At 38.0% G+C, this 14,578-nt stretch overlaps 1 protein-coding gene across 3 annotated transcripts; it reads right to left on the reverse strand.

Annotated features, from left to right (window-relative positions):
* Positions 1 to 174: 174 nt before the first annotated feature.
* kcnj5 (potassium inwardly rectifying channel subfamily J member 5) lies at positions 175 to 14,289 on the reverse strand. 3 transcript variants are annotated; one of them, XM_077611867.1, is made up of 6 exons: positions 14,151 to 14,289; positions 9,872 to 9,963; positions 9,612 to 9,796; positions 8,239 to 8,321; positions 6,602 to 7,475; positions 175 to 3,244 (listed from the first exon to the last, which is right to left on the reverse strand). In XM_077611867.1, the coding sequence occupies exons 4-6, from the start codon at positions 8,299 to 8,301 to the stop codon at positions 2,871 to 2,873; spliced, it is 1,311 nt and encodes a 436-aa protein (XP_077467993.1). In that variant the 5' UTR covers positions 8,302 to 8,321; positions 9,612 to 9,796; positions 9,872 to 9,963; positions 14,151 to 14,289; the 3' UTR covers positions 175 to 2,870. The 3 variants fall into 3 exon arrangements, with proteins under 3 accessions (XP_077467993.1, XP_077467994.1, XP_077467995.1); XM_077611868.1 differs by lacking the exon at positions 9,872 to 9,963 and having other exon boundaries at positions 14,151 to 14,286; XM_077611869.1 differs by lacking the exons at positions 9,612 to 9,796; positions 9,872 to 9,963 and having other exon boundaries at positions 14,151 to 14,286.
* Between the last annotated feature and the right edge of the window lie 289 nt (positions 14,290 to 14,578).

Raw genomic sequence — 14,578 nt, forward strand, 5'->3', positions numbered from 1 at the left:
AAACCTACCATTTAGTAAATGGAATACAAGGTCAGTTGCAGTGAAGTCAATCATTTAGTGTATCTGCATAACTATTACTGTATTTTTCGCACCTGAGTATAAATCGCAATAGCCAATATATATATATATATATATATATATATATATATATATATATATATATATAACAGGCTGTGTGCGACTTACAGTCCAGAAAATACAATAAATTGAGCATTTCAAATGATTAGGGTTAAGTAGTTGTTTCAATGACATGGATTGTATAATGTAATCAAATGTGGGACATTTTATGATTCTCATGCCTAGAAAATACCCTGTATTTTCCACTGTAGTAAATGTATTTATTAGAAGATATTGGGGTAGAGGTCACTTCATGCAAGTCAATTAAAGACTGTCTGCCATGGCCCACTCGGAAGCGCCTGTCTGCTTCCAAAATCGCTCACAAGGGCCATTAAACTGAAGACAAAGGACAGAAACAAGGGGAGGTTGAAAATGGAAAAGGACAGAGAATACTTCAAGTAATAGACTGAGGACCAAAGGGAGTCATAATGAAGAAGGCAAAGATCCCACATTTGAGATGAGACAGCAAACCTTTTCATATCATCATCAACAGTAGTTGCTATGGAGATAGACTTCCTTATAAAGATAAATAATAAATAGATAGTGTATGCACACATTGGCTCTTAACTTTTAAAAATGTGATTCAGTTAGTAGTTTATTTAGCTTTTTAAAGTATATTTCAAAGAAAATTAAGAGCAATTATACTAAGGACCAGCATGCATCAGTCACAGCGGTAGCTTGGTGGGGAGATCAATCAACACTGCTCAAACCCAGCATCATCTTTTATGCAATATCCATTTAAATAAATAAATAAAACACAAATTATTGATATTATATTGTTTGTCAACTAACATAAGATGCGCAAAACTCATCCACCATGATAATGATATAATAATATTTAATGTTGGAATGCTGAAGAGACTGCCTTCATCTCAATATTGGTTGAGAGACATATAAGCCTTTTCATATAAAATCAATTGGCTTAGGATATATAATGTGCATGATTTTGTCAATTTTCATATAAGTTAACGACTGTCCAGTTGTATTTACACTATTATAATTAAATGGCACTCCAAGATTATAGGCGGAGTCCTAGAGTTAAAAACTAAAGTCTTGCTGCCAGTCAATCAGTTAACCAGTGACATTGTCTTATTTTGCCAGCCTTTGCTGCAACTAATTACCCTGGAAATGAGTTTAAAATGATGTACAAGCCGGTGGGGCAAATCTCTGTCTCTGCAAGAAACAATTGGTCACACAAATATGATAATACACATAAAGGATGGTTTCAGAAAATAAAACTGCATATTATTTGTAGTTTATAGTACGTATGTTGTGTGTTATCAATGCAAAGGGTATCCCAGCCACAGTTCCTGGGAATCTCAAATAGAAAGAAAAGATCAGGAAATCATGATGCCATAGCCATTAAAAAAAGCAATGTCAAGGGACACATAGGTCACAGTGAGAAGAGTTCAGAATTGGCATTTCAATTCTTAGAGTTGAGCATTGTCTATATATCATCACTAAAGAAATGACAATGGGGAAGTCCTGGAGAAAAAAATGTTACGGTTAGCCGAGTGCTGCTGCTTCTTTCATTTGGATGTCTTGTTGAATTTTTTTGCTTCTCACGACTCTGTGCTGGTACTAATATGCAAATTCATGTTTTTGCGCGGTTTGGTGGCTAAGACTGATTGTCAGCGAACAGATTAAAGACCCTGTAAAATGTGTCTGAACTGGAACTGAAAACTCAGACTAGCTATATTGTGTTGGCACCGGTTATATCAACTTTAACTAGCAATATGTTACATAACATTAGTGGATCATTAATAAACTGTAAACGTCATTTTAAATTTAACGACATGGAAATGAGAAGTCAATTTATACGTTGAGCAGCATGCGACTGCATTTAGCCAAAATGCCATATTACGTTACTGTCATTCGATAAACATAACATAAAAGTCAGATGAGCTTGTACATTGCTATATTTGGCTCAATTTTATTCCAATTTTCAAACGACTGGGTTGAATAGCAATATCAGATATGCTGTCATTTCACTAAAAATGTAAGAATATTTCTAACATTTTTTTCAAAATTCTGATAGAATCATATCCACGTTAAAGTTTTTATAAACTGAGCTGTTAGTGAATCCATCAAGAATTCAGGAAGTTAAAAGTATTTTAGTAGAGAAATCCATGCGCCTCTTTTTATATTCCAGCAATGGTCGAGTTATATATTTTATTTCCGTGAAATGCAAGATGTAGCATATTCCAATGAAAAAAAAACACTAGAGGGTGTTGCATTTTCAGCAAATTTTCATGGCTAACTTCATACTGTAGTTGTAGGATGGAGCCAAGTTGTTATTCCTTAAGTTGCTCGCTACTATTGTGCTGGACAGCCACAGACAGTGTCACTGTTGTCCATTTTACAGGGTCTTTGAGTATGTTGTGTTTTAGCCCACAGCGCAGAATAAGAATACAATAATGTCTTGGCATGTCATCTTTGTGTGCACCCCACTGGAAGCTACAAAAGCAGAAAGTGGTGAAAGTTACGTATAGTATTGTAAAAGGACAATCGTTGCCACCAACTTTTGAGTGAAGGTATCGACGGTCTGTGGTTTTTTTTTTTACACTATATATCTAAAAAGCAACCTATACTATAGATTGATACTCTAGTACTTTAGAGGAGTATTGCATGGTTCAGAGACTGGAGAAAAATATTTTCTTTTTCCAAGCCGTGCAAGGAAAGAAGATAGCCATTGGGCAACATAAATATAATATTCTTCAGTACTCTTAGTTAATGTTTTAGATAATAGTTTATCAGCCCGTCAGTCCATCAGCAAAGGGCGTCTCCGCCAAAGTAGCTGCTGACCCATTAGTCTCTCCCTTGTCATCTTCTGACTCCCCCTCCCCCCTGTTCTCATTCTGGCTGAGTGGGTCCAAGTCAGAGAGGCCAAAAGTAAGAGTTTTTGGTTCAGGGCTCAGCAGAGACAATTGAGGCAATAGCGGCCCATCCCGAAGCTTTGCTGCCATTTCCTTGGCACTGCATGAAGGAGTGTTGGTCTCGTAGACCTCATGGAAGTTGTTGTAGTCAACCTCGTAGAAGCCCTTCTCCAGGGAGAGAACTGGTGTAAAGCGATGGCCCCATAGCACCTCTGTGTCCAGATAGGAACTCCTTGCTTGACACGTCATTCCTAAATCAAGTTCAGGTAGTTGTACACATCCATTCCATTAAACATGTGAATAGAGTAACAGACACACACATCCAAAGTGGACAGGTAAACAAACAGAGAGATGAAAAGAAAAGGGGAGAGAGGAGAGGTGTAGGTAAATTATTCATGCCAAAATGCATTCAGAAAACCTAATCCCTGTCAAACAAACAACTGACAAACTTTTTTCAGTGTAAGCAGTAAATAATTCACGCCACCTTGATCTTTTCTGGAGGCATTACTATTACTAATGGTATGGTACATAGTTCTGAAGGAATTTTATTTTAAGGGTCCACAATTATTTTGGAATTAACCCACGTGATTCTCGGATGTCATCTAACACAAATACATTGACTCACTGCTCTTAGGAGCAACTTTGAACTGCCGTCATTTTAAGATAGGTTTTTGTGAGATTCAATTTTCCTGACTGCTGCTCCCATTTCCTGAAGGTTAAAGGGTTGTCTGAAGCTGAATCCTTTAAAGCAAAAAACATCCCACACAATTTGCTCACTCTGCTGCTAGTGTGCATTTGATGTGGTTAAAAATAAAAATACAGTTGATTCAGATTGATATGCTTTCTAATCTTGCTCCACAATGAGACATTTCTTTTTTATTCCCTGGAAATTTATAGCCTTGTACTGTTTCTATTTTTAACCTTTGCACCATTTGTCTTTTTCATGTCAAGATTGTCAAAGTTAGACTTTTTTTTTCCAAAAATATGCTGTTTTTCTTATCTCTAAAAAAATGTGTTGGTTTTAGTACCTGCTAAATGTATGTTTTGCTATTTTTATATTAGTCTTTACATTAAAAAAAAAAACTGTGGAATCTCGGATGTCAAGGACCATCCCTAAATATACCCATATACCCTAAACAACAAAGCCCAACACACACCCAATGTAAAAACACGTGAATATGGTATATAATTTATATTATTTATGACTATCAAATGCTTAAATATAAACGTAGGTCTTCCTGCATATTGTATCATTCTAGCAAAAAATAATTTTGACCCAATACAAGAGTAAAAATAAACATACAACATAAAAAGGCCAATGTAAATTGTACAAACCTTGAACCACAAAGATAGAATAGAATAAATTTAAATATAATATAATAATAATAATTAATATAATCTGAAATCATTGCTAAGACTGCAGCAGATGTATTAGATTCCTGTCACCATTTTTGCAATAGCATTAAATTGTGTTCTGAGTGATTAGATTGCCCTTGATTTGAAGAATACTCACAAGTGCAATACAAGAGTGAGGTAGAGAGAGAGAGACAGAGAGAGAGAGAAGAGAGAGAGAAGAGAGAGAGAGAGAGAGAGAGAGAGAGAGAGAGAGAGAGAGAGAGAGCGAGAGAGAGAGAGAGAGAGAGAATTTCTATTGCTTATCCTAATTATGTACTGCATGTTCCTTGCAAATGGGACAATTTAAAAGTTAAATAACTTTTTACATTTGTAAATGTCTTAATTGGTGTCCAATGTAACAAAAATAAAGTAGAACAACATTTTTTTTAATTACTAAATACTCAGAAGATTAGTGTACTGTTTCATAAATTATTCATATTGCATAAGTGGAATTTATCAAGAGTGTGATTATTAACAGAACAATTCCTTTATTGGAATAGATATGAATGATTTACAAAGAACTATGAGTAGTGGGACTACTATTAGATTGTGTTTCATTACCCCACAGTATTTTATATATAAATAGTAAAAATGATATAAGATGATGTAGCTGTGAAAAACATACTATCATCAGGGACCTTGCAAAAATGAAAACAAGGTTTGTTGTCGGCAACATGGACACTCAGGACAGGGCCTCTTAACATAGGACTATAACTGCAGCACAATTAAAATGTTTTCACAATAATAACTAGAATACACATATAACAGACACGTAAAGGTTATGATTGAAGTGTTTTATCTGTATTCAGCTTTTTCTGGTTGCCCTGTATTCATTGCATATGCACCCCCCATGGATTCAATATGCATGTATTGGTTCAAAAACGAACAATTCTCAAGTCTATTTAACATGGTAAGGTGTATATTTTATATGCGATTAGTAAAATGACTGTTTTGTTAACAAAATCATATGTTGGCTATATACAGTATTTTTGGCATAGTCAAATACTCTATCTGCATTGTCTCTTTGCCAATGTCAACCTAGTTGAGTAGTGGCAGCAACACTACCAGCATGTGATGATTTTTTCTTCAGGGGGACTGTGCGTAGGTGTGGACGATTGCATATGCAATGGCGATATTGGCCCGTTGCCCAGCATTGAAGGACAGTGACGGCATAACCCCTGAACGCTGCAACGCTTTGTGCTGCTGAAGTGAGGGATGATTTAATGCCTGAATCAAGTATCCAGCAGTGTGAGCCGGGAGCGTGATGACTACTGGTGCTTTGGGAGAGAAAATAAATATAAAAATCTACCGTGAAATAGAGCAGAAATGTTCAGATGCATGCAAAGCCATGCCTGATCGCATCAGGGAGCGTTGCGCTTTATACATGTTTGTCATGTAGTAGCCTCATTTTCTCATGTAAATGGTGTCCAGGAAAGGCCTGAATTGGGACCAAGTTTAATGCATCCCATAATTCGTCATATGCATAATATACATGCATTCAAAATAAAAGCATCATCATTATACATACAACATTGCCAAGAGGGACCAAATCACAGCACCTGCTTCAGCTTGAGCAGTCTGAAAGCTCATTAGAGCAGACAATTACCATAATGCTTGGGGTCATTTTGATTACATAAATTAGATTTTGATAGAAGTTAGGGAACTAGTAACAAGATTAACTTCATATAAAATAAAATGTAATTTTGGTGCCTTTTCAATAAGAAATCATACAACTAATGCTTGTGTAGGAGATTTCTGGAAGTTTACAAAAATATCTGGTGGTGCCTTTACTAACTAGCCTGAAGCAGTTTTGAAGGGTTTGGCATTTACCCAAAACAAAGACCAGCGCCAAAACAAAGACCAGCAGTGTGGATAGTTAAACCTCACTATTTTAAGTAAACTCCAAAGATAACCTTGAAGTAATAAAGTTAAAAATGTGGGTAGAAGTGTCTACAGTCTACATATGTAAGATGGCATTGGCAAATCTTTTTTTCTAAGTGATGTAGCCTTTTAATCATAGAATTATTTGATAAATGCACACCAGCAGGTTGGTAGAAGTGGGGCAACCCTCAATATTGATTAAGTCTACACCCTACTAAAGTGCAGTCTATTCTCTCAATACCTACGTCTATTACAACATAATTCCTTTATATCAAATTTGCCAACATTTGTCACATAAGCTATTACAACACAATTCAATAAAGTTTTGATACCTGTGGCTTCCACCATGCCCTCAAGGATGACAACGATCTCAAATTCCTCTTTCTCCATTTGTGCCATGGACATTTCCCAAAAGGGGCTCTTTTCGTTGATCTCATGCGAGATTATGAGTGGCGACACCAGGAACAGGCGATCATCTCCCGTGTCAAAGCCGATGTTTATATCAGTTTGGTTGAGTGGGATGAACTCCCCCTCCTTTGTCTGCTGAGAGCGGATAAGCTTTGCTCGGATCGAGGCCTCCACAATGTGAGAATTCCGCAGGTCGCCCACCCGAAACATCAGGCACATCTTGCTATCTCGCACCGATATGACAGCCTTGTGTGAGAACATGAGGGTCTCGGCGCGGTTCTTTGGCTGTGAGATCTTGACAAACATGCAGCCAACCATCATGGCATTCACAATGGAGCCTAGTATGGCCTGCACCAAAAGTAAAATGATACCTTCTGGGCATTTTTCTGTGATAACACGATAGCCATAGCCGATTGTGGTTTCCGTTTCAATGGAGAAGAGGAAGGCCGAAACAAAACTGTTCATGTTTTCCACACACGGGGTCCATCCTTCTTCATCTGAATGCAACAAATCCCCACGGATGAGTGCAATCAGCCACCATAGAAAGCCAAAGAAAAGCCAGTTGACGACATAGACCAGCGTGAAAATAAAGAGACTAAGACGCCAGCGGAGGTCGACTAGTGTTGTGAACAAGTCACTGAGGTAACGGTAGGTCTCTTGCACATTTCCATGATGAACATTACACTTGCCGTCCTTTTGCACGTATCGCTGACGAGGCTTCTTGGGAGGGTCAGATATCAAGTGAGTTCGCTCTGTCGAGATCTGTGCCTCCCGCAAGTGTTTAGGAAGCTTTGTTACCTATATGGTGAGGGCAGAAAAAGAGGCAATGTATATGTTATTATAACACTATCTTATTATATGGTCTTTTGCATTTTGTGTTTCACACAAATTGCCAGAGGGTATAGCTATGAATTAAGGGTCCTCTTCTCTAAAGCCTCGGAAAAGATCTTTTGGAATTGTACTTTATAGCTAAGGCAGCAGAATATAGTGCAAATTAACGGTAATCATAAATTTGTTAGAAGACAATGAATAAATCTACTTTGATACCCCTAGGTAACATTATCGGGAATGTATACTGTACAGCATATACAATACATGCAAATACTCCAGCCCCTATATTGAGCTAACTTGGAGATTGATAAAGCTGTCACAAGCAGTTCCATCTAATCTTTACCCTCTGTTTTCAATACAGTCCCTTGAGGTGATGGCCCTTACGCAAATTCATTAGTCCTCAATTCACTATAGTGGTAATTGGGTGATGGTTTCTCTTATTGAGCTTTTCCTCTAGATGCTTGGGAATGAAGGCCAATTTGCAATCAGTTCTAAACGACTCCCAATCTTCACTGCCATTGCAAATGTTACCCATCTGAATAAAAGGAACTGCTTGATTTACACTCTGTGATCTGTAATCTTCGAAACTATTTATCTGAATCAACACTGGCTAGATTCACATCTTTACTCTTCAATTACATCTAACTGGCAGCATTTGTAATCTTCAACTCTTCTTTAAACAGTTCCTCTCTCATGTACCTCATCTACTATTGTTTTTATATATTTATACCTGTGCAGGTGTGACACCAATCTCCATGTTGTGGTCCATCAGAATTCTGGAATCACCTGCCATCTTCAACTGAAGCGCAACACCTGTAAGACAGGAAAATGTTGAAATTAGTATACCCACATCACATAAACATACTTTTTTTACGCCCAAAATACCTTGTAAAAAGGGGAATACATCAGTTTGTAAAAGACCAAACTGAACTGTACCTTTTCTAGATATTAAAGTAAATTACACGCTGTATTTTCACATTGCCAAAAGCTATGTGTCTGTCTGAGAGGCATTTATTTGTTAACTGAGGGGTGTATTCTAAACATCATTGACTTAATTGACCAATGATCTGTAATCAACGGTGCAAAAAAAGAAGGCATGACATATTCTGATTCATGATCTAAGAGCATTTGACATTTCCTTGTCAACGTTCACTAGCATCAATCAATGTGATGACCGACCAGCAAAGGAGCAGCAATATGGAGGCGGTAGAGAAAAAGTCAGGCCCACACAGGAATGTAGTGTTGACATTGATGGTCCAAAGCAAAGGGCAGAGTGACGTGACAGGCATCTGAATAGGGTGACGGACAGCATGTGTAGGAAACACACAATGGCTCCCAAAATACATGAAGAGCATATACATGACAAACATTCAGTTTTTCTGGTCTTTTGATGAATTTAGTACATATCTGTAGAATTTTTAGAAACGGGTATACCATGCTTCAACCATATTTACAGCAAGTCACAGTCGACTCAGCAATCCTGAATAACAGGTGTTTTATCTTGATACTTTAAGAGGGTAACAAGCTTCTATCTTGTTACGAGTGGCTGGATGCTTTCACTGAATAGTGTTTGTGTTGATAACAGGAAACATTGTGCTTCCAAGCAACAGAAGCGAATAGCAGGCTATACCTGTAATGTTGCACAACAGCATTTATGAGTCAATCCATTTAAGACTGGCACTATTTTAATATACATATATTATTCAGAGCATTTCATGTGTTGGAAAGTTAGCACATCTTTCCAAAAAGAAGGGTTATGGTCAACTGGCATTTGCATGACAGCTGATCCACTTCTATAAAAGACCACCAGAAAATATAGCGTGGCATTATTCTACTTAACAGCAACCTACATGCAACGATGTAACAGAAAAGTAAAAAACAAACAAAACCAAAGAATCACTGATTAAATGTAAATACAGTAAAACTAATGGTGTTTGATATAATCAGGTCTCTGTAAACTAACTTAATAGATCAAATCTTTACAATAATACGTGTATATTGGCACGATAGCTGTGTTCTTGTTTCACTTTGACATATTTATTATTCCATGATGAAATCAGTTTTTTATGTGCCGTTTTTATTTGTTTTTATTCATTTCATTACCTTAATTATTCATTGGATGTACAGCAACGGAGGTGGCACAAGTGACAGTGGTTAGCACGTCCGCCTCACAGTTCTGAGAGCAAGGGTTCAATCCCCGATGAGTTCCGACCTTCCTGTTTGGAGTTTGGATTTTCTCCCCGTGCCTGCATGGGGTTTCTCCGGGTACTCCGATTTCCTCCCACATCCTAAAAACATGCATGGTATGCTGTTTGAAGATTCTAAATTTTCACTAGGTATAATTGTTGTCCGTTTCCTTTTACCCTGCGATTGATTGGCTGGCAACCAATTCAAGGTGTCCCTCGATTACTGCCCATAGTTGATTGGCATAGACACCAGCACCCCCGCGACTCTTCTGAGAATAAGCAGTACGGAAAAGGAATGAATAAACGAGTATGCATTCGCACATAATTAACAGAAACCTCAACTACAACTAATAACATTAGCCTCAAATGTCAAGTCTTATCATGTGTACAACCATCATAGTCATGGAGGCTGCTTTTTTTTTGAAGTAAGAGCAATGAGTGATTGTTACTGCTAGTGTCACAAATATGTCCCGGGCTTTGATGGGCCCATAAAAAAAACAAAAAAAACGAGGACTTCATCCATATCTTTGTTCGCTTATGACGCTTTGAGGTCAAACAGGTCAAATGACTAAAAACGTCCCCAGGAAGTTTGGCTTCAGGCCGGCCTAACACTGATACGCTCCTAGAGCCGGGGGACACAAACTTCATACCAACCCTCCCTCCCTGTTTTCCCATTATGTCTGATAGCCAAGCCGAGTGTATCACATTTTACCCTTCACATGGATGACCTTCTCCGGAGTGACACTGCAGCACTGAGATGCCCCTCTCACACTAAAGAAAAATTCCCCTAATGATATGTCAAACTCTCTCAATCACTCTTAACTCTCTTGCTGTCTCTTTCTCTACATCCCCCAGTCTCTATCTTAACTCTCATACACCTTTTTACTGTACATATTGGAAACATTAAGATGTGTCCAACAGTCTTAAGTGTTTCTCATGCACTCACGTATGATAGTAGTTTTCCAGTGTTATCTAAAAATCTGATGGTTTTGAAACACTACTTCTTTTGTAGCCACATCATAATACAGTTCAAAGCTAGAATATTTCTCTTTTGCTAATGGTGACAGAAAATTGCTGCTGTTTTAGATCTGAGCTTGTGGATGTTATGTGCACCACAGAAATAGACAGCATGATGGCCAAGAAAAGAATTAGAAGACAGTAAGAACTCCCTCTATGTTTTGTGTGTGTGTGTGTGTGTGTGTCTGTGTGTGTGTGTGTGTGTGTGTGTGTCAAGTAGTTCCTTTATGTCATATTTCCACAGAGAGTGGTTGTGGGCATGTATGCACTTAAGTTAGGATGGTATATCAAAAATCACTCTGAAGGCAAAAGTGGCGTTTTGTTGCTCCTTTACCATCAAAACCTGATTTCTACGTGTCACCCTTCTGCATCACTGCTCTAAATGACTCTGTGTGTTGAATGCAGTCAATTGTTGACATCCTACTGTATAAAGTGTCAACTTGCTACTAGAGCATGTTGAAGCTTGTTAGATCTATCTATGTTTTCATGACCTGGCTGATGCTGAAAGAATGTAAAATGTATTCCAATTTAACTAATCTTAAAGCAAGTTTGTGCCAGCAAGTTGATGTATCTCTAAGGTAAGATGCAGTGTCAATCCGCAATCGTCAAGCTAGTTAGTCAACAAAAGAAAAGAAAATAACAAGAAAACCAATGGCGTGACCTTGTTAGCCATCCCCTAGTTCTCCCTTTCATCTGTCTTAATGAGCTGCAAATGTATGGGAATGTGTTTCCCATGGGTCAAAGATGCTCAAGCTCACTGGATGCTTACATAAAACCTGAAGAAGAAAAAATCACCTGATGTGTGGACCACTACGTGCTTTCCCCCCACATATTATTGGCAGTGATTAGCAATGTTAGATTTAATTTAAAACTACTATACCTAGGTTTTTAATGAACTAGGAATAGATTTGTTGGAGATGATAATATATTGTCATCATTCAAACATTTAGATGCACTACGAGGCCATTTATTTGCATCTAAAATGTATGCGTCTCTGCCACTCCTATCATCTGCCAATTATTTAGGTGTGTTTACATCCTAGCAGACGTGTTTCCTGAATAGACAAGAATAAATTTAATCTCTGGATAGATATTAGGATCCTCAGTTGGATTCAGATAAACTGCCACAACTTGAATGTTTATCAGTTGTGACTGAGATATTCAAATGTTCTCTGTCATTGTTGACCAATTATTAGTATTAACAAATTGAACAATGAATTGACCATTAGGACTATTAGTATCTGAAACTGTTAATTTTATAAAATTTCATGCTTAATGATACTGTAATATCCATTTCTCAATATTCTTCCTCAGTTTTATTCACCAAATTCCCTCTGCATTTCAATGTTGTGTGCTTGCTCTTGTTTTTAGGTGCTCACTTTTCCACTGTGACATCTGTGGTTAACTTCTGTGTTTGCCAATGTGACGCTGCTTTTTTCAGACACAAAGTGCAAACAATGACATGTGCTAACTTTCCAAATTACACCCAAATTGTAATCAAGGGAAAATAATATAAAAACTGGAAATTAGTTTTTTTATTACAAAGTACTGAAAACATTACCGTACTTTATAGTCTGACTATAATGTCAGGGTGTACTTTACTGAATTTGACGGATTGGATTTAACCGGACCACAACCTGTTGTCCTTTTCTTTGTAAAATAAACCAAAACACAAAAAAAACAAGTTTAAATCCATTTCGCTGTTGGCCAGAAAACAATAATTGCTAAAGAGTGAAGTCACAGATGGATGGCCCACTGTGTCCTCTTCCATTTAGTTTCATTACTTTGGTGGCTTGCAGTTCATTTTATTTTTTTTCCAAGAAATTCAATCATTTTATCGAAAAATTGTTAATATGTGTTGTGGAGAAGATTGGTAGAATATGAACACTACCGATAAAAGCCTAGATTTTCTCCGTTGGACCAAGTAGTGGAGTGAATTGAGCAGACCATTTGATCCAAACATTTTCCTCAAGCCTATTTTAGGACATGATTAAACAGTGCATCAGATCAACAAATAGAAACAATGTCACTTCATTAATGACTCAAAATCACACATTCTTTAAAGGCACTTGATGCAATCTTATTCCTGGATAAATTCCTCACATAAATGCCTGTCTGCAGTGTAAGCAAATGTGAACCTTCTTTGAGGTACTTGGTCTTTCTATTCGTTTTAAGATATAAAGCTCTGATTTCATAACCAGATCCAGTTAACAACCATTTTCTTTCTTTAAAAAAAAAATCAGAACATGTGGTTTCATATAATAGGAGAGTGGTAAAGTTGGGGTCGCAATGATATGCAGAAAATAAGGTCAAAAGGACTTGTATCACGAACCATTGTGTCCTAGCTGTTCACGCTTCCTCCTGGACACTTGAAATAGAAAAAAATGGTACAAGTATCTGTGAGCAGGCTCATTAAAAATAATGGTGCCAAAGGAAGCTTTTGAGAAGTGTCTAAGGCTTTGTTGCTGTAAGACATTTTGCAATCAGGCTGTTAGAATTTGCCCTCCCTTTCCTCTAGTGTTTTGCCTAGATGTCTGATTTTAGATTTTCTGGATGGACAATAGCAGGCGGACTATGGCTTCAGATGAGCTGTTTGTTCTTCATTATTATGACCTCTAAAACCACTGCATTGCCATAAAAGTTTTACAGACTTCCAAGTACTTTCAGAATGTGTGTAGGATTGAGCAAAGCGTGGTTGAGATGCCTGTTTCAAGAGAATCAATCTACAAGATTTTCAGTTAGTGATTTGGTGTATCCTACAATATTCATGAAAATAAGCCAGCCCAGCAAATATCACTGCCGTGACGTCCACTGCTTTATTTTGAATTCCTGTTTAATATCTAAAAGCAAAAACATACTGGGTCTGTGGTTCCTACACTCTCCTCCTCTTCTGTGCTTACAGTTACAAAGATGCAGGTTCACTCTGTAAACTCCTGCATTGAACTGAGCGCAACTATACAGTACCGCAAGGCGCACAAGGGGAAGCTGACGATTTTCTTTGGATGCATTTGCGTCACAGAAACCCCAGTCATCACCCTGCCCCCGCTAAACACGAGGGCAAGCTGGTGCTCATGAACGTACGCATCGCCGCTGAACGTACGCATCGCCGCAGTGACACCGGTGATAAAAGATGAAGCAAGCAAGATGTGATGATGTGATTAGATTGTGCGCTGATGGAGGATGCTAATACAGCCACTTTGCTCATCAACACCTTTTCCTTCTCCCTTGATCTGATCGATGGTTGCTCACTGTTATCCATATGTGTCACTTTATTTTCCCTCTGTGTCTTTTGTTCCACTCAAGCCACTCCATGCACACAGTGTCTCTGTAAGTAATATACTCTTCATTTGGAAAGATACTCTGGATGGTCATTTTCATTGTGCATTGTAAGCCATCATGAAAAACAGATGTCGTCCACAGATACAGTGAAGCAAGCTTACCTTCATATCTTTGTAAGTGTAGCTGTCCCTACGAGGCATCTTACATCTACTCTGCTCTCCAAAATTGTGCACTCCTTCATTCATCCGGCTTCTGCCTCTTCTCTACTGCCACCCCGCTCCTTCTGCTCTTCACAGCTCTATATCAAGTGTGAGCGAGGGCTCTGTAGAGCGGCATGGGTGGGGGAGATAGAGGCAGAGTGGGAGAGAGAGAACAAGAAAAGGGGATGTAAATATGCACCCAGTGTCTTCATTGCTTCTCTTTCAACTTCTACGAACTCAGTGGACCTAACGTCTCCAAGGATTTTTCCTCCACATAGGTCTGCTAAGTTCTGTCTTCTAAAAAGTCAAATGACGTTTAGCGACGTGACATTCTAAAATGATGTGTTGTTGCAATTAGTACTGAAGATTCAGAGGAGGAAAGAAGCCAC

Source organism: Stigmatopora argus, chromosome 10 (assembly GCF_051989625.1).
Source record: "Stigmatopora argus isolate UIUO_Sarg chromosome 10, RoL_Sarg_1.0, whole genome shotgun sequence".
Classification (NCBI taxonomy): Eukaryota; Metazoa; Chordata; class Actinopteri; order Syngnathiformes; family Syngnathidae; genus Stigmatopora; species Stigmatopora argus.

What these genes read in the sequence shown, in the direction of transcription:
- kcnj5 (XM_077611867.1), bottom strand. Translation starts at nt 8,301, where the DNA reads ATGGCAGGTGATTCCAGAATTCTGATGGACCACAACATGGAGATTGGT. An exon ending in TTGGTGTCACACCTGCACAG is followed by an intron (nt 7,476 to 8,238) that starts GTATAAATATAT and finishes CTCACCATATAG; the next exon opens with GTAACAAAGCTTCCTAAACA. An exon ending in GGGCATGGTGGAAGCCACAG is followed by an intron (nt 3,245 to 6,601) that starts GTATCAAAACTT and finishes AACTTGATTTAG; the next exon opens with GAATGACGTGTCAAGCAAGG.